General features: G+C 40.1%; 1 protein-coding gene across 2 annotated transcripts in view; it reads left to right on the top strand.

The window, feature by feature from the left end:
• The window catches only part of Wb (wing blister), a 148,677-nt gene that overhangs the window by 76,974 nt on the left and 44,081 nt on the right, over nt 1-27,622 (top strand). The window contains exon 1 of one of the 2 annotated variants that reach the window (XM_071710206.1): nt 20,595-23,858. The exons of the other annotated variant lie outside the window; for it this stretch is intronic. Within the exon in view, the coding sequence (XP_071566307.1) occupies nt 21,740-23,858 (2,119 nt within the window). The 5' untranslated portion in view covers nt 20,595-21,739. Of the gene's footprint in view, nt 1-20,594; nt 23,859-27,622 lie in introns of those variants that run through there. 2 annotated transcript variants of the gene reach the window in all.

Below are 27,622 nucleotides of genomic sequence, written 5' to 3'. Positions count from 1 at the left end.
GATCTGACAAAATAATTTTGTTACACCATCAAAATAATTATGTAGATCAAACTGTTTGCTAAAATGTCAAAATTTTTTGCAGCATCATCATACTTGAGCGACCTACTATAATTATTTTCATGGCAACAAAATTATTTTCAGATCTGTATCTTGCTAAATTTTTAGATACTTCAGCAAAACCGTTCTTTCCGTGTAATTCTTATCGTATATTATAGCAATTGTATAATAATATACTCTTTCGCAAAATTGATAAACTATATCGAATAGATTATGAAAATAACAAACACAAATACATCAGATGGACAGACGATCGTGAAATTGTATTCAAAAGAGTATTTTCAATCGCAAAAACCAAAGTAAAAAAATTATAATATAATTACAAACATGTTTACGAATTTAAATGTACCTGGGACACAATACAGCTGAGCAAAATACCGAAAAATAACATCAGCTGAAACTGTACGAGTTTAGATTGCTGATAAGGCCATAAGCCAACTGCAAGAAGAAAAATCTTATGATATCTAAAATGCGACGCGACACTGATCATTGCGAGAAACGACACACGTCTAACACAAGAAGAAATCGACGAGCATTTCTTTTCTTTCACAAGATATAAATATTTAATTTTTAAATTTTCCTAGTACTATTTTTTAAATTTTCAAATTGCCTAATTCAGCAAAAACGTATAATATGAGGTGGTAGAGAAAATACTACCGTGAGATCGAAACACTCGCGAATTAATGTTTCTGCCGGAAAGGAACGGGCGATCGATTGACTTGACGCCAACAGACATTCAACGAACGTTTGTTTCCCCTCATAAAATACTGCTATTATTTTAATCGAAGTCCGCGCGAACGCATGACAGTTGTCCTTTCTCACGCGATGACCGTTTCACGCGCGGGCTCCACCACACTTCATTGTCTACTTTCGAATGACACACTTGTTGGCCAAGAGGAACATCAATACTGGCGTTGCGCGCTAACATGTTAAGTATCTAATTATTGTTAATAAAAGACGGAATATTGCAAACTGCAAGTCATCGAAATGTCCATACTAGTGGTATCTAAGTGATTTAAACATTCTCGCAAATCATGTAAAGAAGTGTTAATAAGTTTTTTTCATATATTGTACTTAACATACACAACTGACATTTTATGCGCACCACATGTTTACTTGTTTTAAATTTTACCTACTCTACTGCAAATTGTAATACGCTGCCAGATGATATGTTTTACGTCACTGTTGCATAGATAGAATATACAACGGTGAAGTAGGATAACGATGCCTTTGTTAACTAGAATGCAATGTGTCATACGATACTGTCTGTGCCGAATATCAAATATACACAATATATTAATTTCTTGTCCGGTATAATTAGATATAAACAAGAATGCAAAAATTGCAAACGTAATTACAAAATGAATATAACATTGTTCGATATCGCCCTCTCGTGACATGGTTTTAGATATCTAAAACACATATATAGCAATTTATGTTTTATGTATATTTCACAATAGATTATTTCAGACATTATTACAACGAAATCTTTTCAATTTAGATATTATATTGCAAACGGTTCTTCCTTAATCATGACATTATAAAATCAAAGTCAAAACGGTCATCTAAAAATACATAATATATCTAATAATGTAAGAACTCACTCTATAAAGATTGAGGCTCAAACAAATCACATTAATTACTATCAAAGAGAATAGTAATCCCTGAAAGGTGGAGAACAAATGTGTAGAGAACCTTTAATAAAAAGAAAATATTAATACATGTATTTATAATTACACTTTGCTGTCGTAATAAATTTCTTCAATCGTCATGTGAAAGCAGAAAAGGCTAATTAAAAAACTTAATTCACTCAGAATAATTTTTCTGTAAATTATATTGCTAACAAAACAAACAACACAATAATACTTATTCTACCGAAAATAGATTATCCTGCAACATAATAATTTTTTTCCATATAAAATAGTTCAAATATCACCAAATAAGATTATGCTTACAATCAAAATATTTTTATACTTATTTGTACATTTATTTTTTCACCTGGCGATTCAAAACATTCCACAGGCATGTTTGGAGTATGGTTACAAGCTTCATTCCTGTTCCTACCAATACAGTACCTCCTGTACAGGCAGCTCCGAAAAAATGCAATAATATTAAATACATATAGCTCTCTCGACCGATGAAGAACTTGGGTAAAATTGTTTGCATAACGCGATGTGATTCAGACTCGTTTGCGAGTAAGACAGCATCAAGAAAATACAGTGAAATCGTCAGTAAGAAAGTAGTACTTATGTTGCACACATGAAATACTAAAGACATAAAAAAAGAAATTTTTTTAAACATATAAGCTTCTTATTCTTCTAATTGTATAGGTAATATTGTTATACATTTCTTTTTCGTGCATTAACCAATTTATACTGTTAATTAATGCGAGCTAATGTGTGATCGTACTGTTACCAATCCAGTTACCAATTAAATTTATTTTTGTGCTCTTATAATTAGAAACTATAGTCATTATAATACAATATTTTTTACTCACATTTTTAACACGCGACTTAACTAGCGTGGCAACATAAAATTACGCGAAACTCGTGCGTCCCGTTTGTACAGATTGTACAGATTTCAGTATAATGTATCTATTTACCCTTACATCAGTCAAATCCCACTTACGTTGTTGCTCGCAGGCACACACATGTTCAATCTCAATCTCTTACATGCAATCCCAAATCATTTGCATAATATGAAATCGGAAAATGCGCGCCACGTGATGCGTATCGATCTATGATCTTATAGCCGAGCAATTATGTCGTTAAAATTATGAGAAATATCTTAGTTTGTTAATAATAATTTTCTAATCTAATCTACCATTTTAATCTCGTCAAACTTTGTTATAGATTTATCAATCGGTTTCTCCTCGTCTAGGAATTAACAGAGTCATTATATCTCGTTTTTTCGCTTCTCCGAATTAAATTATGTCCGCAGATTATACGACTGTAGCTCGCGATACGCACGATTCGCGAAACGCGTGTCACCGCGAGCCACACGCAGGACTACCATCGCACTCGTAATTTCTCAGCAGCCGATCTCGCCGTGCAGCCCGCTCTAATATCGCAATTACTCCGCCGGCGCATGTGCCAGCGCGTAATTAAAATTGCCTCGCCGAATAAATCATCCTTCGGGAAATAGCTCGCCGGATCACCGCACCGCGGTCGGGGCGAGGCCGAGCGAACGCGACGCGCGATGCATCGCACCCTTCGTCGTGTTCCGACGACTGCGGGAGGTCCTCCGCGTGTGTCGCGAACTCGTAGGCAATCAATTTCCATGCGCCACGTTAATTTCCATAAGGTGGCCGCGGGCCTCAACGGCGAAGGTGGGCTTGTCGGAGTCGCGGCGGACTTGCGATTCGACATCCCGAATGTAACATGGGTAAGAAACACTGGAGTGGTTTATAAATGTAACAGATATAATACAGCTGCACAAGATATGCAAAACGCCGAAACGCGTTTATACACGAGTACAATAATGAATATTCGTTTGCTGTCACATATTATAGAAAAATATGTTTAATTATTCAAAAAATATTATTTTTTATTAAATTTTGTGTTTATAGCATTTTAATAAAAGATTATAAAATATTAAAGGTAATATTTTGGCGACTTATTCAAAATTGGCTGTGCTCTTAATTCACGTGGATAATTACACGATGATTAATTGCCCCTTGCGATTACTTTGCGATCATACTACTGATTGTATTATAACCGATTGTATTTAAACTGTTAATCTAATTGTAAGAGAACCTATAAATATATACAAAAGATTTGTTTTACGTTAATACAAAAGATATTATTTAAAGTAAAAAATTGTTTATAAAATACAAGCAATCGAGAGTAATGCATATTCTCGGCGTTACTCCCGGCACTTTATTACCAGATCGTACATACGCGGACTTTTTCGCGAGGAGAGTAAATCAATCGGAAATTTATATTCGACGCCCCGAGCGGCCGTGCAACTAGCTGAGCAAATGCCGCAAACGTGCAATAAATAAATACGAAAGCCTTTTCTTGCCTTCACCGCGGTAGACACCGGTGTATAAAGTTACGAGCCGGTGAAGTGAAATTTCCGCCAGTATATCTCGAAATACGTACCGAATACTCGAATACATTCGGTACCACTCTCGGTGGTTTCGCGTCTCTAAACCGCGCAACGTCATGTTTACAACCGCGTAGAACGATTTAAATCCCGACTTCGGGTTCTACACCGCTGAGATTATCCGAATAAAATAATTTTACCCACGATCTACCCATGATAGTCTGCTTCGCGTGTCAATTATTCACATGTATAAAACCGATTTCATATCTTAGTAGATATGTTTACATCACGCATCGTAAAGTTGGGCGATCGTGTCACACGAGGTAGTTTTTTGAATAAGCTAATGAAGTGAAACTTTATTTAACATGATGCAATGAAGACAAACGTTAAGACTTATACCGAATTTAACTTTACCAAAGTGAGAAAGCTTTGTTGAACTTTATCTTTAAGCTTCTTTACCTCTTTATATACATATATTTCATTTATATCCTTCGGTAAGTTCAACACTTTCGATATATTGCTACCTCTTTATTTCTTGCAATTTGAAGTAGACATTTCAATAGACATTTCATTACGATTTGACGAATGTTCCCTCTGCAGCATCTTCGTCCCGTTAACAAATCCGCGAGAATCACATTATAAAATAGAACGAAACGTGCGCTGTACGTTTTCCATCTGGGCATGTCTAGATAGAAGCTTCCCACCGTCAGCAAATCGACAATCAATTATAAATTGACACGCGATATCCGATTTATTGCATACGTCGAGCGAGAGCTATCGCTTTCTCGAGCCCGTTAACGGGAAAACGGTCGTTTCGCCGTTGAAATGAACGACGACTCATCGTACGTCGGTACGGGAGACGATGCGGGAGACGATGGTATTGGCTTCTAAATCGGCATCATCCCCACGAAAGGTACTCGATCTGTTACTCTGATTGGCTAGTTTATCGTACAAGAGCCGTGCCGTGGTGTGGCTAATGAGAGATAAGTTCGATAGCGTGAGTAATAGACGATCGGGGCGTAGCGAGGTTAATAATTCAACGAACCGGCGCGTTGATCGCTTTTCGCCGTAAACTGCAGATCAACGACAAGATTACTCGTGTTACGGTAATTCTGCTGCCGCAGCAAGGTCGATTCGTCCCTTTTTTAACGATCAGTACAAATGCTATTTATGCACCCATTAGACACGGACAGATGTAATAGTTTAAAGTTTTACGATGTACAGGATAATATACTGAAGAGTGAATATGAATTAATATTGACTTATCAACGAAGGGATAATTTTTCTTGTAGATATATTATTTATTCAAAGTCCGATGATGATTCTGCACGTTTATTTAACCATTATTAGGATATATAGCTGTGGGAATCGCTTGTTTAGTATTATTATTTCGTGGAATATAGATAAGTTTATATCAATCGTGAGCTATCTGAAAAAGTATTTATAAGTTTTTATTTTTTCAGAAAGTTTATACGCGATGAGGTAATTTTATTGAACGACTATCGCTTTTGCGTTAAAGCAATTTCAACTAGACTCGTAATAGGCTCGTTGGTGTTAATGCAATTCCGACAGCGCGTCTGTTATTTTCTATTCTATTACGATAATGTTATTTTCTTCATAAATGTGTGCATAGTTCGCGATAATTTTGTTAACAATAAAATCGTAAGTGCAGTGATTGAGGTGATTGCGAGTACGTGAAAGTTCTAAGGACAAATCGTTTTTCCTCTCAATAATTTTAACGTTAGGAAAACGAAATTATGTATTTATAAGTTATAAATTATCTGTCTATAAATTTTTCTACGTTAAAAGTACGACGTTATACCTACTGAAATTTATACAAATAAAATTAATGAAAGCTTTAGCCAAAGTTTAAAAATTATCTAGCAATTGCGCAAAAATTATTCGGAATTTTATTCGACTGCTAGAAAAAAATTTAGACTATTAAATTAGATAATTTTTATAAGCATACATTTAACTGTGAGAAGTATCTTTTACATCGTTCCGACTCTTACTGCGGCAAAATATAATAAGTACTCTAACTAGATTTATTCTAAAAATGCAAATCATGAAATTTCGAGCTGGTCATTCGATAATTAAATCGATCAATAATACGATAAAAGTAATAAATCAAAGGGTACACGTACGCCGGAGCGGAAAATAAAACCCACGGAAATAGAACGCGTCGATTGAAAACCAGTACCGTGAATCGAACAACGATGAATGTACCGGAATGCCGATCCGCCTGATTTAATGTCGTTGAATCCATAAATTTCATATAGATCCGCGTATCATTATTCGATAATGTACAATATTTTACACGTGCCAAGTATGATATATAGATCCTTTAACGTATGTCATACGCGCGGGAGTCAATCTTGCTATTAAAACAAATCGTAATTGATCTCGCAAATACGAAAAAATATTTCAAGACTACGAATAGTACATATATTTTATCATGCAAGTAGTATATGGAGACAGGCATAGCGAGATATATATAGATTTGTAGAGCGAAAGGACTTTAATTTATTTATTATAGACTTAACTTACAACAATAATACTATACATATATTACGCATTTGAACTAGAGTTATTGTTAATTATGAAATCGCTTATTCATTTAGTCACTTATTATACCACTGCGCTTATACCACTACACACATTATATGTTACAAGCACAGTATTGGAAGTGTGTGTAAGAATGTAAGAATATTAATGCGTGGAGCCTAATTAGTTTTGTGATAGAATCGATGGTTCGGCAAGCATTCGATTCTCGGCTTAGTTATCTGCGCCTAATATTCTTCCTTCTACAATATAGGCATAAATAATTAGTCAATGACTGATACCATGCAGTTTATAGTAATTTCTAAAATTGACAGGTTTTTTTCTTTATATTACAAGCACAATTATGTCTAATTGGCTATTCTTATGATCTTGCAGTCATCAATATGTTTGCGTAAAAATTGCATTTGAAGGAATTTTTAAATTAATAAGAATTTCCATTTGCTTACTATATATTGTTTATTATATTGCTTATTGTTTTTCTTCGATGTCTTTATAGAAGTCTTAAAATCTTGTAAAGCCGAAATAGCTTTTTAGTAAAAATCGGTAGTCCAACAAACAAAGAGTTCTTTCGATTTAATTCTGGTTCAGTCATGGGCGTGTAATATTTTTTCTCTCTCACAAACACAATAATCTATTAATTTCTTATATGAAACGATCTATTGATACGATTGACTGAAAAATCCGATTAGATAGACAGCGTAACATGTTTGGGATCGTACTGAAAAAAATTCAACATCATTGATCTGCGTTCGAATTAAAAGCAATTTATTTAATTTTAGCAATATATCTATGGGTTTTTTTAATGTCTCTATGTCTTTATCTAATTAAAAGTAATTAGATTGTGCACACTTCAAGCGTCGCCAACGTATTATTAGGTAATCAAGATAATAATACGTCATTATATGAAACTGTGAAAGAGAATCTAGGTATACAAGGCATCCTACAACAATTGTATAACCCTTTAATAACGTATTCTGAAGACTAATTAGACTCGAAAATTTTTATATTGATATATACAGTTTATAATACTTTTTGAAATAAGTAATAAAAATTAGCCAATAATATCGCATAGAATTCTCGCGATACAAATTATAATTGCATTTACACGGTGTATCGATTATTTGTCATTTAATGGAAATTTTATTTACCGAATTTTACGATATTATTAATTCTAACGTTAAATCTAAATTTGAAGAATAAAATTCTTCTTTTTTAATCGAAAAATGAAAGTCAATTTATTATTACTATATTTTTGCAGCGATTATTTGTTCGATGATTAAAGGCATATCGATTTAATTTTACTCAGGAAAAATTATAAAAGAATTTACGTGGTTTAAAACTACATTTAATTCTTCGCACAATATTAAACTTTAGTAAAAAAAATAATAGGAATAAATTAATGTACATGAACATCTTTTCAAAAATTAAGTAAAGAGAAGAGAGTTAATTTTATTCTTCAAATAAGTGTTAATTATAATGCGCGATAACGCGTTTCTTGAACTTTCGGATACGAGAAACAAAATATTTAATTTAAACGGAGAAGTTTTAGCGAAAAGCAATTAAATATTTCAAACGACGACTGTTGTACGCGGCCTTGGTGTTTGGCGCGCGGTGCGTCACAAGGTCGGTAGTAGGGGATATGGTACGATAATAAAATCGCTGTTCCTCGAAGTTAATCGTTTACGCGACATAGGTATTCGCACGATATATCTACGAATCGAAGCAATAACGATAATTATAAATCATTATATTATTGCGATTGTCTACGGGCGATAATTATTTCTTTAATAATACTTTCAAATTTGTTCATCATTGCTATTTCCGAATTGAGAAAGCGCGAAGTAACAAACGGATTCTCAGCTCGAGTAACTAGTAACGAAAGTTGCGTGTAATAAATTGATTTTTATTATATAATAATACTTTCGATGTAATATAACTTTCGCAAAACACTACTTGCTACGAATCGGAGTCAAGTATAAGATGATTAAATAGTGCTGTGCATTTGATTTATTAGATATCGTATCCATTTTTATTATCGGTCATTCTTACGGAAGATTAAATCTTATTTAGTTAAAACTAACTTCGGGAGTGCCATGCAAAGTATCGCGCGATCATCGTATTATAACTTGTATGTATATGTGTGTGTATGTGTGTATGCAACGAGGACTCTGAGAAAAGCAGTAAGCTTGGGAAACATCGGGCGACAGCGGTATTCTACGGCAACTACGAGGTATTTAAAGTAATTTATTATTTAATTTAAAAACGAATTAATAATTATCAATTCTCATTTATTCTTATAACGCGTCAATTTTATGTTAATTTATTCCAATTGTTCTAATTTGTTCCAATTTGTTCTAATTTTCCATTGTCTATCAATGTGTGGCTTCGTATCGGTTGAAAAAAATGAAGTAAAAAATGTCGCGATTAATAACTAGCGAGCTCTCTTCCCGAATTTCTTCAGAATTATGATGACAAGTGACGCGACGCGACAAGCAATACAACGATCATAACTCGTATCACGGATCGATCGTGCACGGACTCGTAGAAAATGTATACTGCTTCGTCTGATTTACAATCGCGGAATATAATAATGCGAGCGATCGGCGTCGCCCACGCCCGAGCCGCAGGACCCAGGATACAGTGCAAAAGCAAGCGATAGTTAATTTACAGGGTGGTAACGTACCGCGCGTCGACGTTATACGAGAAAATAATGTCGCCCACGCGTGTCTAAGATACAGTACGCCGCGGCGACCGCGTAATGCGAGACTTCGGGCTTTCGCGGGGCTAAAGGCGTGTATCAAGTAGCTGGAGAATTTCGCCGATCTCTCCAAGTCTTTCTTTTATCCGACTCTACCGGTTAGCTGGCCACTGGGACTATTGAGAAATCGCGAGGCTATGTTTGCGTTAGAAAAGCGATATAATTTTCCGGAAAATTCCTGCGAGACAGTTGACGCAATTAAAAACAGAATAATATTGTGGGATTGAATATTATTAAAGGATGCCTACTTCCGCTCCGGGCCCACCGAGCTGTCGGGCTGCAATGATTTACTCCGATCGATAATCTGATATGCAAATTATATTTGTGCAGTAGGATTAAGTTACCTCCACCTCAGCCGATTTAAAACATCCTTTACATCACACTCGTGAGATTTATTACTAACTTACAGAATGTTTATTCATAAATTGCGTATACGCGAAACAGAGATACGTGAACAAAATTATTCTATCATATCAGACAGCAATTGAGGGATAAATTAATTTTCAAGTTTTACATTTTAATGCCTATTTTTATATTAATATATGCACTCAGTATTCTGATCGATATAATGAATAATTGTCGACGAAGAATTAGATTAAAAGTTTAAGGGATAAAGAAAAGCGATTATTTTCCAATCGATTAAGCCCGTTTATTTCCTCAAGTCCGGCAGTTTTATGACACGAGTTCTAGTACGAACACGGTTTATAAACAGCCCGAGGGAGCGCGATGCACGTCTCGCAACGCGATGGTGCAAAACCGAGGAATGCCGATTTTCTCATTAATCACACGCATGGGCCGCTCACGTGGGAATGTTGATAAAACACCCCGGTGAATGAGGCCAGGTTGATTTGTTCATTTTTTCCTTCCGCCGATCGAACCCTTTGACTTCCCATCGCCTCGGCCTGTTCCTCGTTCCTTTTTTTCTGCTTCCATCGCACTGTCGACACCTTAATGGGATGCGACGCGAGATTTAGAGCAGGCCCCAGAAATATGACGATAATATGCAAATACGCGTGTCGCGCCTCGTAATCATTGCCACCGAGTGTGTGTAAGCAACCGCGCCTTCGTCCTATTTTTGACGGGTCTCGCAACGCGCGTAATTTATCGACGGTGATTTTTAAAAGCGAGCCGTTTATAACACTCTAGCGTTATCGTCGTAATTCATTAACAATGTCCGATTTGCAGTCAGATAGTTTCTACGTTTTCGCATAATTTCGATAATAATTACGCCCGGTAGCAAATAAATTAAATATTTATTAGACAGGTCATAATAACTTGTTGACTATTATTAACATCAAAAAGCAGAAATGATTACCTATAGGATTAAATAGATTGAGTTTAAACAGAATAAGATTAATATTTATGTTTAAAGTTATACAGAATGCAAATGAGAAAAGCAGTTGCATAATACGCAATTGCTGGATTTTTAGTCGCGCTCCTCGATGCATAGAAACTCCGAGTTTGATCGTATATTCGATTCACAATCAATCGCCATTGTTCCTCGCGCCTTGCTGATAGATATTACCTTTTTTTCTCGTAGACCAAAACGTAGGTTTCGGGCCACGGCTCGTGGTAGCGCTCGGCAAGTGGGTGGTACCGAAGTAATCTTGTCCTCATACATAAAACATGAAGAGCGGCATTATGTTGCCCTGCCCCTCTTTGACTTATCGGCAAGTTTGAGTCGGCGGTATTTCGCGGTGCCTGCACCGCGACGATCGACGAAGGTGCACAGCTTGTCGTCGAGGGGGGGCTAATGAACGTGCACTCCCTTCATAAATTTATGCAACGGAATTTAATATACATAGCCCGTTTAACGCACTAGCGTCAAAGCAGTAAATTAATAACGGACGCATTGAACGTCGCGTACATATCGATCATTGGCCTCGGATTTCCCAAAGTGATGTTACAGAAGAGGATGTGAGATGTGAGGGATATATTATAATTGAAAAACTGTTATTCTTTTCGGAGATTTTTTTGTACAATATTTTCCCGTAGAGACATAATCGAGCGGACAGTGACTGAATATATCTGACATAAAATAAATAGAATTATAAGGCAGATAATTAATTAAATATGCAGCGTTTAAATTTTTCAAATGTGCCAGCAATATGTCAAATTGCGTATCGGAAATTATTCGGATTCAATAACGTAATTTTCTCCAAAACTAAAACGCTGTATTATATTTTCAAATTGCTACAATGACGAATTTTCAATCATATGTTAAACATATAATTCTTAAAGAATCTTAAATGGTCTAGCTAAGGTATTTCTTGTTAAGTAAAGTCCTATCATAATAGTTCGGAAATTGCTGTTTTTATTTAATAAATAATAAATTATAACTTATCGTTTGTCAAGAGTACAAAAACTTAGTCAGAAATTTAGGAGACGAAACCGCGTTATAGATTTGTTTAATGATCTATTGGTCATTAAGAAAATACCGTTCATTTTCGACGGACATTGACGCGGCCTTCTCTCTCCCTCCTTTTACTATTTCATCTCTTTCCTCATCGAAAGACATCTACGAGACGCTCGGGGCGAGATCCAGCGAGAGTTTCCTGCTAGCGCAGGAACGATCTAGGAATGCGGCATGCGAGAAGCCGGCACTATTAAGCACGTAGGAAGAAAGGCTACGCGGACTGTAGATAGATCCTCTCCACGGCAATCACCTCCTGGGTGGTCCAAGCGATCGCCACCGGCCATCGCTCGTATAGCATCCTTGTAACTTCATATTAAGTCATTTCCCCGCGCGCGCGCGCGCGCGCGAGCGTTTCCCCTACCCACCCTCGCGGTAACCTTCCGCTACGTCAATGAGTCCCCGAAGGTGGAGCCTGTCCTATCAACGGTATCCTGCCACCAGCGAGCCCTAGGACGTGTCAACACACACTCGCGGATTCTTCCTCCCGTTCGTGGGTAGACGGCATGAGCAAACATGAGCGACGTGCCGGCTGGCAGGTGACGAAGAGCTGGTCGTCGAGTTAGCGGCACGAAGATAACCGCGTGTCTTTCTAACTGGATAATAATGTGAGAGATAGTATCGCGATCAAGGCTGTTACGGTTAAGGGAAAGAGATTATCGAGATAATCTGCAAACTGGAAGCGGAGAAATGTGCAGCTCAATCGAGAGACGTTCGAGTTAGCTTTATCTCACTTGATCTCGATAATAATTCAAATCTTACTTATCTTTCGTTTCGCTTAAGCTTATTAGTAATGCTTATATATGTTTATTTTATCAATTATTAATAACCTGAAACATTTCATAATTTTTTAATTCTCTGAATCCTGAAGCATGTTTACTATACTTATATATATTATAATTTTAATTTTCGCAATTATATCGTGATTATGCAACTGTTATGATGATCGGAAAATGCGAATCTCTCTTAGAAAAATATTTTCTAGGACGGAAGTCCTAGCGCGCATGCTCTTCGTACATCAAATAGTGAAGTGTAAAAGTGCGAGTTCTCTAATAGAGTCATATGAACGCGCGTCAGCTCGCGTTATTCGCTAACAGGCTGTATTTTATCTCACGCTCGCCGCAGATAAATCCAGGCGACTGGTATTTTTCGATATCGAGTGGACAGTGTTTACGAGATATTAGACTGGTCCCGAGTTATGATTTAGCGAACGACTGCGGGGCATAGGGGTGTTAGGCGCTTCGTAATGGAGTCAAATGCGTGCCTTTAGAGCCTCCCTGATGAAAAAGCGGCGCTGATTTAATACCGACTTTGGTACTCGAGATCATCGACGGCTTGTTAACGAAAAGGAAGCGTAACTCGGCGTGACGGACAGAAAAAAGGGGGTAGGTCCCAAAAAGTAGTATCTTAGAATCGCCCTCGCTTTTCGATCGCTTCATCGCTATGAAAGCGACGGCCAACTTTCGAGGTACTTTAAAACACATTAGATTATCTCAATCTTGCGTTAGACACAGAATATCGAAAGATTGTCGAAGTTTCTACGTCCACGAAATGCTAAACAAACATTTATAGTGCTATTTTCTATTTCTCACGGCACCTTTCGCTAGAATGAAATCATCCTCGAATTTATCCTTACGCGCGCCTAAAGAACAATATCGTCGGCAACGGGAATGAATTATGTCATTGCGTAATAACCAAGGACGCGCGTCGTGAACCGTCCGTTTTCTCGTAATCTCGTCAATGAGCGTTTTATCGTCCGCCCACGCGAGGTGTAATAACAGCCGCGCGGCGGAGAAAGGGACCGGAAACGTTCCGACGCCCGAAGATACAAAAGATGCGGCATGACCGATTATCGCGATCGTCGATTTATGCAAACGTCGCCGTTAATAATGGTGGCGTTCGCGGCCGAGCGTAATTACTTGCATTATCGCTCGGTTGTACGTGGCGGCGCGGCGGGAATGCAGATGCACGTGGGCGATGAACGGGCGCACGAATGAAACGAGAAAGGGAAAGAGAAGGAAAAGGAGACGGAAAAAAAGAAAACGAAAGGAATGATGCAGATAGCGCGTGACGTATTTATCAATAAGTTCTTATTAACGACTCTGTGCGCGATACGATATTTATATCGCTTACTCGAACGAAATCTTGCAAAATCGGATGATTCGGTGCTCTTAAATACAAACTAGAATTTTTATTTCAGCGCGACAGTTTCTTTCGCTGGCAGCGAGTTGAGAGTCGCAATTTCCTGTTTATTGTCGAACCGGTACCCTTCAGAATGAGGAGAAGAACATAAAGACCGTCAAGATCAGATTATAGCGTAGTAGATTAACATTCTTAGACCGCGCCATGAATGACGTGAAAATTTTAATGCGAAGATTGCGCTCTAAGATTTTATTGCAACTCTAACAGCTTAAGCAAATAATTCAGGCAAGAAAATTCCGAAAGGGAAAGGAAAGATATCTCCGTGATAAATCTCGGCCAGATAGCGAGCCAGCGTATTTTTATTCAATTAGGTTTCTACAAATAAAGATAAATACTAAATAATTTAATAAAGCTTAATTCATTTCATTTATTTTTCACATATTCTTACAAAATTATTGATCTTACAATTATAAATTTGATTGATAAATTTGACGTTTTGAAAACTCGGCAAATGCGCTTAGTTTTGCACCTGGCGGGTGGTACGCCGGAAGTAGCGTCGCGTGGATCCGATGGAAAAGTATGAGAAATTGCGACACCCACGGCGTGAGCACCTTGTCGCTTCGCAACGGGACATCTCGCGTCCTCGGCTACCTGCGCGATTAGGTCTCTCCTTCTCTCCCATCCGTCTAATCTCCGTGCCGTGGTGTGCGTACCTTCGTGCATACGCGTGCACACGTGTATGGGCGCGCGTATGTATCGTCTGGCGCGACATTATCGGCCTCCTCCTTATGAATGCTCTCTCAGAACTCTCGGAGGACCTCCACGGCGGTTCTATGGTCGTGTGAATCCGGTGGGTGCGAGGAGGGAAAGCGGGGGACACAATGAACAGACTGCAGACTCATGTACAAGTCGCCAACTTTCTATACGTTTGTGGCCTCGATCTTCGCTCGTATATAGGTATTCTCTTAGGAAGAAAAATAGAGAGACAGCGAAAGAGAAAGAAACGAAGAATGTTACGGTTTACTCGTGATCCTTCGGGACTTCAAGACTTGATCGACAAGGCTCGAAAAACCGGAAAACTATGGAAAAAGGCGAGTGATTTAATCGCTGGAGTACAGCGATAGCGGCAAGTTTTGTATGCGGGACGAATGAATCCTATAAAAGTAGCCGTGCCCACGCGGTATCCTATCTACAATTGTTAGCCCGATAGATACGCATCGCCGTCACGTACAAATTCCATCCACCTGTGCCACCATGAATACCACATAAAAATTCTATTTCTCGAGAACGCCGCTTTTTGAGAATGTCAGATTTCGACCGTTGCTCTGATTTTCTGAAATCCATCTAACGAAATTCAATCATCTTACGTGAAATACTTGTCGTATCATGGTTTGAAACGATATCATTCGTACATCGATCGTAGCTAAAAAATCGTCATAATTTCGCCACGGTTTTTCACAACGGAGAACAGTTTTCGACAAAGACCGACCACTCTGTGCTCGCTCGCGAAAAGTCGCCAATTGCAAATTGGCCATATATTTTCCGCGACGACGGCCAGGAAGATAAGGATGTCAGGCGGCAACGTATATATCCGCCGTAATACGAGTCCGCGTGTCCAGTAGAAGAGGGCAAGACCGTTACGACTGGCAGAGGAGAGATCCGTTAGAGAGGTCGAAGCCAATGAATTCGATCGTAAATCTTTTCCCCGTGGATCCTCATTACGTTGCCGCGGACGCGATTTACTCGCGCGCGCGATCACCAAGAGCGGCCGCGATGAATTCGCGGGTGCGAAAGCGAAAGTTACGCGCGCCACGCCTCCGCCGTTCGTTTGCGCGCCTGACGTGGAGCCATCGGGCGATAATACCTTCGTTAAATCAATCGGCCATCGCCAATCCTCGCGGATATGTTCCACCTGGTAATCGCATGGTAAAATTGATTGTTTTTCATTCGTCGTTTTACAACTCGACTCTCTCTCGCGCGCATTTACGAGGCTGCCGCGGGATTGCGAGAGAGAAAACGCTATTCCAAAATACAATACGCGAACAATCGTTAATTTTACTTTAGAAATTACTTTTACTCTTGCCTTAACTCGATATGAATGGTTTTAAAGATATATTTTAGAAATTTGGGATGTTTAATTATATATGTATATAGAAAGATAATAATAATAATTGTCTTGCTATGTATGTGCAGTCAGAAGAAGTTTATGGAAAAATATAATTAAAGATTTTATATTATATTTTTGTTAAGATAAATTAAGATAAATTGAAAGACGAGGCGAGTTAAAATCGTTCTGTTAAACGCTTCTAAGAAAATATCTGACTTCCGGTGTTTCGAGGCAGTATATCTAAGAAACCAGATCCAAAGAAACCAAGCTCGTTGCGCAACCTCGCATTCTATTACCATATAGTTCCGTTATGGAGACCACTTGAAAAGTGCATATGAATGCACGTGTCTCCTCTGCCGAAAGAGCATTCCGGAAGTCGCGTCGGGTGTCGAAATCGTCGGCGCGGAGAAATGGTGGGCCTCCGGTATATCCGAACATTAATCATCGCGTCGCGCCTCTCATTATGTTTTACGAGCCGCATTTATATTTATATCGGAGCGATGCCCGGACGAGCCACACCTGGACGCCGATGAAGCCGACGCGCTGCTGATGCGTGCACATAGCACGAGGCGTGATTTATCGGGGGGGATTCGCGAATCGTCAGCTAGTAGAGCTCGTGCATCACAGTGTGCATCTTGTTACTGCCCACATCAGGACCGACGCGACCGACCGACGCCTCGTAAAATCACGTCCACGCGACGTTACGTCTTGTCTGCGGGATGCTTACACGGGCCTCTCCTCGAGTGAATCGTAAACCACGTAAACCGCGTACGAAATGAATTGTTTCTCGTTTCTGTAATTTATTGTTGCGTCGCACGCGGGAAAACACGTGCTAAAGTAATAATGTATGTTTAGCAATTTCGAATAAAATGAAAATGAGAGAAGTTTACATAATTTATAAATACATAAACAGATATTCTCTTATTATACATAATTTTTGTAATAACACATTGTTTTTATGCGGTATAGGACATAATGTGTTATATTATTTATGCTAAAGTCAGCAATTATATTAAATATAATTTCTTTACTCCAGAAATAAACAGGATTGAGCCATGTGACAAGCATTGTTTAAATACATATCTATTTTAAAAAATATATATGTATATTTCTCTCCTTTTTTTATCTTTCTATCTTTTATTTATAAAAAGACAGATACCAATTTCCGCGTATAAATTTCCAGTACTGATTGCTACGAGATAGTAGTTGTATTACGTAAATGGACGAGATACATGATGTTTCGCGCGAGAATAAACGCTACCGATTATTATTTTATTATTAATCACTATACGCGTCAATTAAGCGAGGCTGTCGCGCTGTGCCATGCCGCGCGTGAGATTAATCTTACTATGAGGAAAAATGAAAAAGTGAAATTGCGATATCAAGTGAATTATCTTTTTCGAATAGTCGGTACGATCGCTGAACTTGTCATTATGATTATGAAGAGATATGTACCTGTCTCACTGATGGCGAGGATTATTAATCATGCCGATGCCGCGGCAAGAAGAGCCGAGAATTTTTCCTGTCGGAAATTACCATGAAAGAATATGTGACGCAGCAATGTTTCGTAAATGAATGCCATGCGCTCGAAGCTTATCTATAATGTGTATAATTGCATAATCACCGTTTAACAGCGTTTAATATAGTGACAATGGATATGTGTTTTTAGTATTTATTTGAAAGCATAGTAATACTTTCCATGAACGATAAATTGAACGTGAACGAATTAAATTTTAACGTCACGATATAATGCAATTTAATTATTCAAGCACGATGCAATTCTAAAATTATTTATTATAGCCGGAATTTAATTGAGAAGCGTTTCTCGAGTGAATTCTCGTTGACGCATTGAAACATGCATCGTGGATCGAGCAGCAGCGCATGTACGGTTGGTTGGCCGCTCGTGCGTTTACACGTATCGAAACGCGGTGCTTGTTAACGCCAGGCCCCGTGAGAAGACAACCGTGTTTGTCGTGAACAAACTGAGATCGATGACATCGTACTCTGAGAGACTCACGAGTCCCACGAAGGAATCCGTCCCATAAAGGCACCGTGAATTTCACGACTCACGACGCGCGCGCTCGCTCGCGCGCATATGTGAGAGCTCTGTGTGATCGCATACCTCTCTCTAATCCGCCATAAAAATAGCTTTCTCATAATAACGCGACGTCGTTGCGCAACATCGGGCGTGTGATAGCGAGCATAAAACGAAGCTACGAGAGCGCGTACGTTCGGCGAACCGTAGGTGGTCTGAATTAAAATCTTCGACGAGTAGGTATATCTGAGTGGGAAAGAAAAAAGAAACACAGGCGCGGTAGCGCGTGTTAGAACGTAATTATTAACACTTGCGCAATAAATAACGGATATGATTTGGAAATGGTGCGAGAGATACAGAAAAATATCTGAACGGATACATTAACTTTCTTAATCTTAATTAAGAAGTCGACGTTGATAATAAATTCCGCCTGCTTACCGGGGAGCGACATTCCGTAGAAAATCACTAATCCTTTTTTGCACTATTCGGAGATCTCAATCTCTAAATTACATTCTCTAGTTTATTCAATCTTTTTTAGTTCATAAATGTTCCGATCTGTTCGAGTCACTCGAGTGTACAATTTCTGATCCCGATTTGAAGGTACATTAAAAACTTTTATCTCTATATAACTGACGCCAAATCAATATCAAGTAGAGACTCGTTCTCTGAGGCACGTGCTTGGTCACAACCTTGTGTATGCACAGGCGGACACGCGTGGCCGAAGGGACCACCTGTAATAAGTTCATAAAACTCGTGCCCACGATGAAACACCCACCGGAGTGCACTTGTATGCGCGACGCGCAGCTTTCCGGTATTCAATTAACAAGAAGAGCGGTCGCTTTGTATTACCCACGGTGTGCAGGGAAATAACAGGTGCACGGCACGTGCATATGCGTCCCGGAAAGACCCCATGTATCGCGTACAGGGTGGCCCTTACGGATACTGAATTCTTATAGCCGAATTAGGTATCTGGTTCAATTATCCGCGATCAATTATCATCGCAATTCGTAGTCCACGTGAGCAACTGTAAACATATTTTTCCTTTTAATTGTAGAAACATACAGCAATTTTATACAGAATGTACTAATTTTTATTAATTTAATTTAATTTTATTTTATTTTTTATTATTTATTCTGGTTATAAAGCAAGTAATGCGAATATTCTTTATTTGGCGTCGTAGAGGTAAGAAGTTCAAGTAGTAATTCTCAGCAATATCTTTGACTACTGTCTATATACTTCCGTCGCCGTCTGCCACTAGTTGCTGAAAGGGCAACGCTAATAGACGTCACGTTTCTCAGTCTACGAGCGTGTCGAAATTGCATAACGCGGAAAATGACGTGCGATTGAAATGTACTCGATCTCTACGGGTCATCGAGCGCGAATGTGCGTTACAACTTTTACGAGAATTTTTATTTTCCTCCGAATCTTTGTTAATTTTTTTTGTAGCGTTTAAGCTCAGGTAAAAGGGACGCTTTGATCTTTGTGCCTTTTAAACTCCGAGTATGTGCGCGTGACGAATGAATTATAAATTTCCGGCATCTGTCATCGTCCCGCGACATCGGGACTTGACATTTTAATTTTTTTTTCGCCATTGCGAGCGTACGCTATTCTTAAAATCGCGCATTGTCTTCTTATGACAATACATCGTCTTTCTTGTAACAATGAGTACGCACTTCCGTCATTTAAATCATTCTGCGCGGCATACATATAGATTTTTTAGAAATCACTAAGCGATTATTTTTAAGTTTTTTTAATAAAATTAATCGTTACATTTTTCAGTACGTTTTTCAGGCTTATGTAACAAAAATGCACGGAAAACGTATGAATAATAATCGAGCGAGATATTCGAGAGGCAAAAGAGCAGAAAATAGACGAGATATTCTTATCGATGTAGGTCTAGATAACGCATAAACTGATGTGCGATGAAAGAAGAATGTTTGTTTGTGCATCCAGCAATTTTGTGCAATGTAATAGTATCAAAGAAGTCGTTTGTTGATCAATCGCAGTATTGCGCGCTTACGTACAGTCCAAAAAATTCGTTTAAATCCAGTTAATAATTTAAGTACTTGCATATTTATAAAATTTCACGTTGCTGTAGAGGCACCGAACAATGCGAATGCAATGTCATCGATATAATATACGTATCAAAGGACTCTCAAGTGTCCGACGAAGAGGGCTCGCCTGGTATCAATGCTCCGAAACCGCTCGAATACCCGCACACCCACGTGCGCGGCATAGTAAACACGGAGATTCGGTCGTCTCCTGAAAAAGAGGAGGGAGAAAACATGAATGCCGGCGCGGAAGAAGAAGAAGATGAAGAAGAGGCAACAGTGAGGTGCGCGGGGAAGGAGAGAGAGAGAGAGAGAGAGAGAGAGAGAGAGAGAGAGAGAGAGAGAGAGAGAGAGAGAGAGAGAGAGAGAACCACAGCCAAGCTAATGGTAATGGTATCAAGCCAGTGTCTCGCGAGCCGCGCTCGAGGCCGGAACACACGTTCACCTCTTCGTGATTCCACGTGCGCTCGCTTTCCGGCCCTTCCTCGAGGTCCAAAAAACAGCAAAGTGAGATAATCGCTTAGAATTATACATAAGATCGCCGGTCAAAGAATACTCCAGAGAATTTTACGCATAGTTTCCTTGTGCTCCGAGATTTCCGTGATTTTCTCAGCTATTGTTGAGAATTCTTTCGCGCAAGAATTATCTAATGCGAATTTCTAGGTGCGAGAAATTTAACTTCGTAAAGTTCAAACAAAACGGTTTTATGCTATCGTGTCCCCAGCTCGATGCGAAGAGAAACCGTAAATGCTATGATTTTAGTCTACGATTAACATTGATAGTGATATATGGAGGTAGGAATTTGTGAGATTTTTTTAACATGAAAATGTTGCGGAAGGATTACGTCGACGAGTGCTTGTCTGGAGTGTGAGTGATTCATCGAATGTTTCGCGAAGTTGTCACCGACTTTTTCTAAAATAAAACAGCAAACTCAGATCGTTTGCTAAAGTGCTTGTTATATCGTAAAAATAATTTATGATCTTTTATCTCTCTGAATTTCACATATCTCACAAAATTTAAACTGTTAACAAATTTGGTATAACCAAGTCTTACAAATTAAAATTTTATCGTAATCTAATTTTTCGTCTGAGAGATCTAACGGTATATATAACATATTGAGTGTGTGCAAAATTATAATACTTTGTATAAATTAAAAATAACGTTTAAAAAATTATAAAAATATCGCAAATCATCGTGTAAAAAAGTTACGTAGTTACTGCGGCATGAAAAATATTCAAGAATCATCCTGGGCGGTGCCAATGTTCCAGTTCTTTCAATCCCGCATCATCCAGTTTTAAAACTCGAAGTTACATAACCGCCGACTTTTAAAACGTCACAAAAATTACACTATTGACTCTTATCAACTTATATATTATAGTAATGCAAAAAATTGTTGGTCATTGATACTTTCTGAATCGACGTTTGAACCTGGTGGAAATCCGTCTCAATAATATTTAACGTTATCATCAATCGAGTATCCATAAAATATCATTCGAGAAAAACATGCAATCGTCATGACAGGAGTCGTGTGGGGCAAGAAAGTCTCCCTTCTGACTATGGGGTAGAAATGTACCCCGGAAAATCAATCTGGGTCTGGGGCGTGCTGGCCCTCGGAGCAGGTACCCTTCTGCTGTCAGGTCCGCAATGGTGGAACGAGTCGACGATCCGGACGGAAGGCGACGGCTCCGCGAGATCGATTCCGACCGACGAGTCGAAAAGCGACAGTTCCGCCGTCTTCGAGGGATCCGCGACGAAGGAAGGCGCGAGTTATGCCTCGACGGACGGGATCATCCTCGAGCCGCGAGATATCAGAGGTGACAGGCGATGGAAGAGGAGCACACGACTGGATCCGCGCGACGACGGATCGATGGTCGAGGAGACGTCCGCGGAAACTAGCATGATCTATGAGAAGCAACGGGTGTCGCCGTCGATCAACGTCGACGATCGAAAAATCGACGGTGACGGACTGTCGCGACAGAATCTCCACGTGAACGAAGACGGCGGTACGTTAGATGAATCCTCGGAGCAGGATCAACACGCTGTAATTATACGAACCGACGCGCACTTGAATGCCGAGACTCGAGCGTCGGACGAGAATAAACCGGGAAGGCTCGCCGAACGGGAAAGACAGCGTTATGAAAAGGGCAGTGATCGAGCGATGATCGACATCGTAACTTCCTCGACGTTACGTAACGATAGATTTGAGGAGGATATCGCGGCGGAGACGGGATCAAGATCAAAATCGAAGGTGGAGGATCGGCGGGGATTGAGGATCGATGTCGTGGGTAGAGGCGCACGAGCTCCCAGATCGCGGGAGGCGAGTATTAACGTCGATAACTATCTTCGCTCGTCGACATTGATGCTTCGTCATATTCAGAACTCGAAGAGGACTGGTAATCATCATGTTCCGGAGAACGGAGCATCGACATCGAAATCGGGCGATCGAGAAGGAATTCTCGAGATGGGCGAGAAGAACGCGCGATTGGGCGATCAACATAAATCCCCGCGTATCTCGCAGATTACAGGCGCGATTATGGAAATCAAAGAGGAAATCACTCCCGCATTTCCCCGACCTACAATCAACGATCATAGAGACATCGGAAGGCTGAACGAAGTTGAAGAAGCCTCTCGATCCTCGTCCGGAGAGCAAGCAATGATTCTTGGATCCTCGGAACGAAATACCGCGGATGGGGATGCGCGGCAATTCGCTGCAGGAATGCAGGAGGACCAGCTCCTTTTTTTTCGCGAGGATCGCGAGCGAGTTCAATCTTCCGCGATGAGCCCCGCGGAGGCGATCCACGATCGTAAAAATTGGCCGGGAGAACGGGATCGCGGAGATCCTGCTAGGAAGAGACGTGATACGCGCCGCCGTGATTGGTTTGCGCAAACTTCGAGCCGATCGCAGAAATTTCGAAGACGCGATAACGGTATTTATCGCAATGAAATCTTCGAAAAATCGATTATTAACAGCCGTGAACAAAATGACCGAAATAATAATAAGTACAACGATCGAGTGACTGATTTTCCGATTCATAAAAGTGACAGATTGCAGAATACTTTTTCAAAGGATCTAAACAGCAGTGGCGATAGTGAATCTCGAGATGAGAATAATGATGAACGGTCTTCGGGTGATGCCTTCCAATTTCTGGATTCCATCATTCCACCGGACAACAAGAGACGCAAAGTGACGCGCGGCGAGGATTTGAAAGACCTGATGGTCACGAGCAATTTCGTGTGGACGAGTCAGGATCAAGGAATCGGTAACAGGGCCCTCATTCCTGAGCGTCGATCGACCTTCGCGCAGGACAATCGCGTGGCGTCGTCGCACAACGGTTTCTCGAGAAAGAAAATCCGATCCACGGATCGGCGAAAGAATGCGCGAGGATACGGAGGAAGGACCGGCGAGACGGGATTGGCCGCGATTCAGAAAGCGGATCGACGCGAGACGGCGAACGGTGATCGGCGAAAACGATACACGAATTATTATTCCGCGCAATCGGTCACCCCTATGGCCTACGTGCACATTCAACCGGCATATCCGGCGGCTACACCCACGAACCGGAAATGCGCACGGTGCATGGTCGTCTACAAGCCTTGTCCTTCGCAAACGCGGCCGCCGCCCAGAATCGTGCTTCCCAGTTACAGGTACCACGAGCCGGCCATCAAGTGGCGAGGACTCAAGTACGGTGAGTAGAGATGCCTCGCGGAGCCGACGACGTCTTTCAACCATTGCGATTAACTCGATTGACTTATTCAATCGATTAATTAATTGTGTCTGTTGAAAAAGAAGCGTTTTTACGTTTGTACATTAATTGACATAGAGAAGTTATTGATACTTTTATTAGTTTCTTATTTAATCGATGTTTTAAAGAGGATAAATTGACAAATTTCTTTCGGCGTTCGAAAGAAAAATCGATTTTATAATAGCTAAGCTCTACTACCGCCACATAAATAACTGAAAGCCACGCATAGAGACCTTCTGACTAATTTCCTGCTAAAGCGGATTAATCACTTGCATCGTCGTAATGCAATATCATTAAGCGTTTCCACGCCCCTAATTCGTCAGTCTATCTCGCGTCGCAATTAAGAGGAGATTACTTGAATTTTGATAGGCGAGATTGATCGATAAATTGATAGAGCGCAAAATCGAAGCGCAGATAGGATAGGTAGAATACTTTTTAAAGGCGTTAACGAGTCTCTTGAATTACTCAATCGTACGTGTTACAATGCGAATCTGTCGACAATCGTATTAGTTACGCGTTATGATTTTCGCTCGCGGTTTGCGAGCGCGGAACGTTTCCTCCTTAGCCGGTTACCTCCTCACGTCGATTAGACTGCCGACCTTCGACCTTCGACGAGAAGAGGAACTCGAAGAGCACGGATGTGGCTCATTAACCGAGCATCGCACGAAGTTTCGCGCGATACAAACAGCGACGCAATAAATCGTAATCAACGTTCGAGAAAGGATAGGCTTGGGAAGATCGCAATACTTGTGCAACGCCACAGTGTACACATTGTATTCCGACTAGAGTAATCTGACTCTATTCTATTTATGTATAATCGTATATAAACGTTTATTGAGATAACATTTTTCGCGGACAATTTTTCAGGAAATTATTCGCGGAATCTAAGATTGCCAGCGTATGCGGTTCCGTTCGTTTGGAGCATAATAAAGTAATTGTATGTTTAAAGAGAGCTAAACGGTGTATTCGCGCTTCGAAAAATATGTGCAACGTCGGTACGAAAGTTGACGACCACGGAGGAGGATCTCCCGTGTTTGGAGACTTACCTAATCGAGGGAGGTATCTCGTAAGAAAGGCATTTTAGAGCCTGCGCTAACGTTTCGTGTTAACATTTACACTGATAAATACCGCAAATATTTAATCACGTAGAGGGATACTTCCATATGTTAGAAGTGTACGCGCTGATATTACGGGTTTTATCTTTGCATATTTCTGTTCGCCACTCTAACAATTTTACAAGAAAATCAGACTAGCTAATATTTTCCTTCTAAGAGAAAGTTTTCGAGAAAGATAAATTAACTTTTGCAAGTTAGGTTTATATTTAAATTTTGGGTTTATATATATATTTTATATATATACATTTATCTTGCTTTATATAATTTAAAAATGTTTTATGCAAGGATACTAAGTCTACACACCGTCAAATTGATTGTTTTATTTCTCTAATTATCTCCGTATTTTGAACGCGCTTCTCCCTCTAAAATGTACAAATTGATGAGTATAGGATGACATGGTAAATTACTTTGCATGAATAAACAGCCGCGCGGCGACGTCCAATAATCATCTCGATTACACGAGCGCGAGATTAATCAATTTTATTACACGGCGCGGGCACGATTCACGTACACCGGCGTCGCCGCAAAGTTACGAGTTGCTTTCAGTGCATCCCGCGAGTTCGGTGCATCCCGACGATGGTGCAAAAAGTGATGGGTGTTTAAACCGGCCCCGGTGCTCTCCCGCGACGATCCCGTAATCGCGCGTGGAAACGCTCGCTCGCATCAGGGTGGCCTGGGCGTAGATCTCGGTGTTGACGCGCGCCAGAACGCATATTTTAATCACCGTCATCTTCGTCGTCGTCGTTGTCGACTAATTCGTTCAATTTCCCGGTTGGATACCCGCGATATCCTGAACAATCCTACCGTCGTTCTTGTATGTACGTGCGTGTATATTTCACCGTACGGCGATTTCTTTATGATTTTATTCGGCTGACCAAGTCCTTGTAATTTTTAGTTATTTATGTTTCTTTTCGGCATTTTATGGCATACTTAAGAAATAATCAACATTGTTAAGTCGTCTACGATAAGAAAAAGACTTTACTGTGTCGCCGTGCTCGTAAAGATAGTTGCGAATTTTTTTTATCGTAACGTGAAATTTTGATTTTGCTCTGTCGTTCGCCGTAGATTAGCGATTTTGCAGTCCGTCTGTGCGAATCTGGGGCGTATATGCGTGAAGATCGGTAATCGTGCGTGGAAAAGTGCATCAGGGTGGGCGCAAGAGCGCACCAACGTACTCGGCTGTCAAGAGGCGCCGTAAATGCAAACTTCTATCATTGCGTTTTCGTGTACCTTTATCGACATTTTGAATCCTTTTTTTAGTATATGACATAAAACGCATAAAGTGATATCAAATAATATAGTCCATTTTTAAGAAAAAAGAACGATTTCTCATGTATTATATACTATTTCATATTTTCTATGTAGAAATTAGGGATTAGGTTCTATTGTAGGGATTGGAAATTTATGAAAATAATTAGCCATTATACTGAACACTCGTTTATTGAAAGATATCATACATAGCAACATTATCGACAACTTTTTGGATTGAAGTTGAATTTGGTATTAATTGTTAAATAACGGTAACATGATTATAATTAAAATATTAATATTCGAGAATATTTCATAATACGTGTGTTAAGTATATGATGGAAGAAAAAGGTTTTCTTTCATCGAGAGACAGAGAGAGAGAAACCCCATAAGAATAATTGCGTAACACCATGGGAGTACTAAGCTTGTAGTGACATATCGGCGCCGCTCGAGCAGATTAATGTCACACTCGCAGTGTGCCAACGACTGCCATTCGCCTTCGCGTAGAAATAAGACGACTTTAATACGACAATCGCGAAGGCGTTCTCTTGCCCTAATCACTTTCGTCACAGGGATTACGTTTAATTAGACGGGAATTATACATTGCGTCCTTCCGAACGCAAAATCGCGTAATCATCACATATGCAAATCCAATATGTCACAACAGTTCTATAAATTCAATTAATTTCTTAAAACAAATGAAATGAGCGTAAGACATGTACAAAACGCTAAATACAAACGTTTGCATTCAGCTGACATAATGTATATGTTTCTGTCTTTCTCCCCGAACAAATCGCGCGAAAGACGATACAGAGAACAAGATCATCTCCCTTGCATCTCGAGATGCCATCGGACGTATCGACCGGAATTCACGCGGGTCGCCGTAGCCGCGATAAAGAAACGTAAGGGACATTTCAATCCGACGGCGCGGCGTTTCTTACCTTCTCGGCCGTCAGGACGTCAACCGCGCGAGACGCGCATGATAAGAGTAATTTACAACGAGATACAGCCAACCCCCTTTGGCTCCTCGTCGGGAAGTTGCCTCTCGCCCATCCTTATTTACTCTTATTTTCGTGCGCTGTAACTCATCGCGCGGGTTTACTTAAACGCGCGCGCGCGCGCGCGAGCGAGCTCGTAACACGCACGCAGCCATGCACGCACGCACGCGGATCAAAGGTCTGAAGACGCGTCTTATTCCTGCTCGTTCCCGCGATGATCCTTCGCGATGATGCCTCGCCTAAGCGAGATTGCCTTTGTACCCTTTCAAGCGAAACAACTCGCGCGATACTTGCGCTTCCCAGTCGAGATAAAACTTTTCGTGCGGCGTGGTGCTTCGGGTTATAC

Source organism: Temnothorax nylanderi, unplaced genomic scaffold (genome assembly GCF_030848795.1).
Source record: "Temnothorax nylanderi isolate EJ_2023f unplaced genomic scaffold, tnyl_v1.0 TNYL_tig0087_pilon, whole genome shotgun sequence".
NCBI classification, from domain to species: Eukaryota; Metazoa; Arthropoda; class Insecta; order Hymenoptera; family Formicidae; genus Temnothorax; species Temnothorax nylanderi.
The sequence above is the reverse complement of the archived record's forward strand: the minus strand, read 5'-3'. Positions and strand labels throughout refer to the sequence as shown.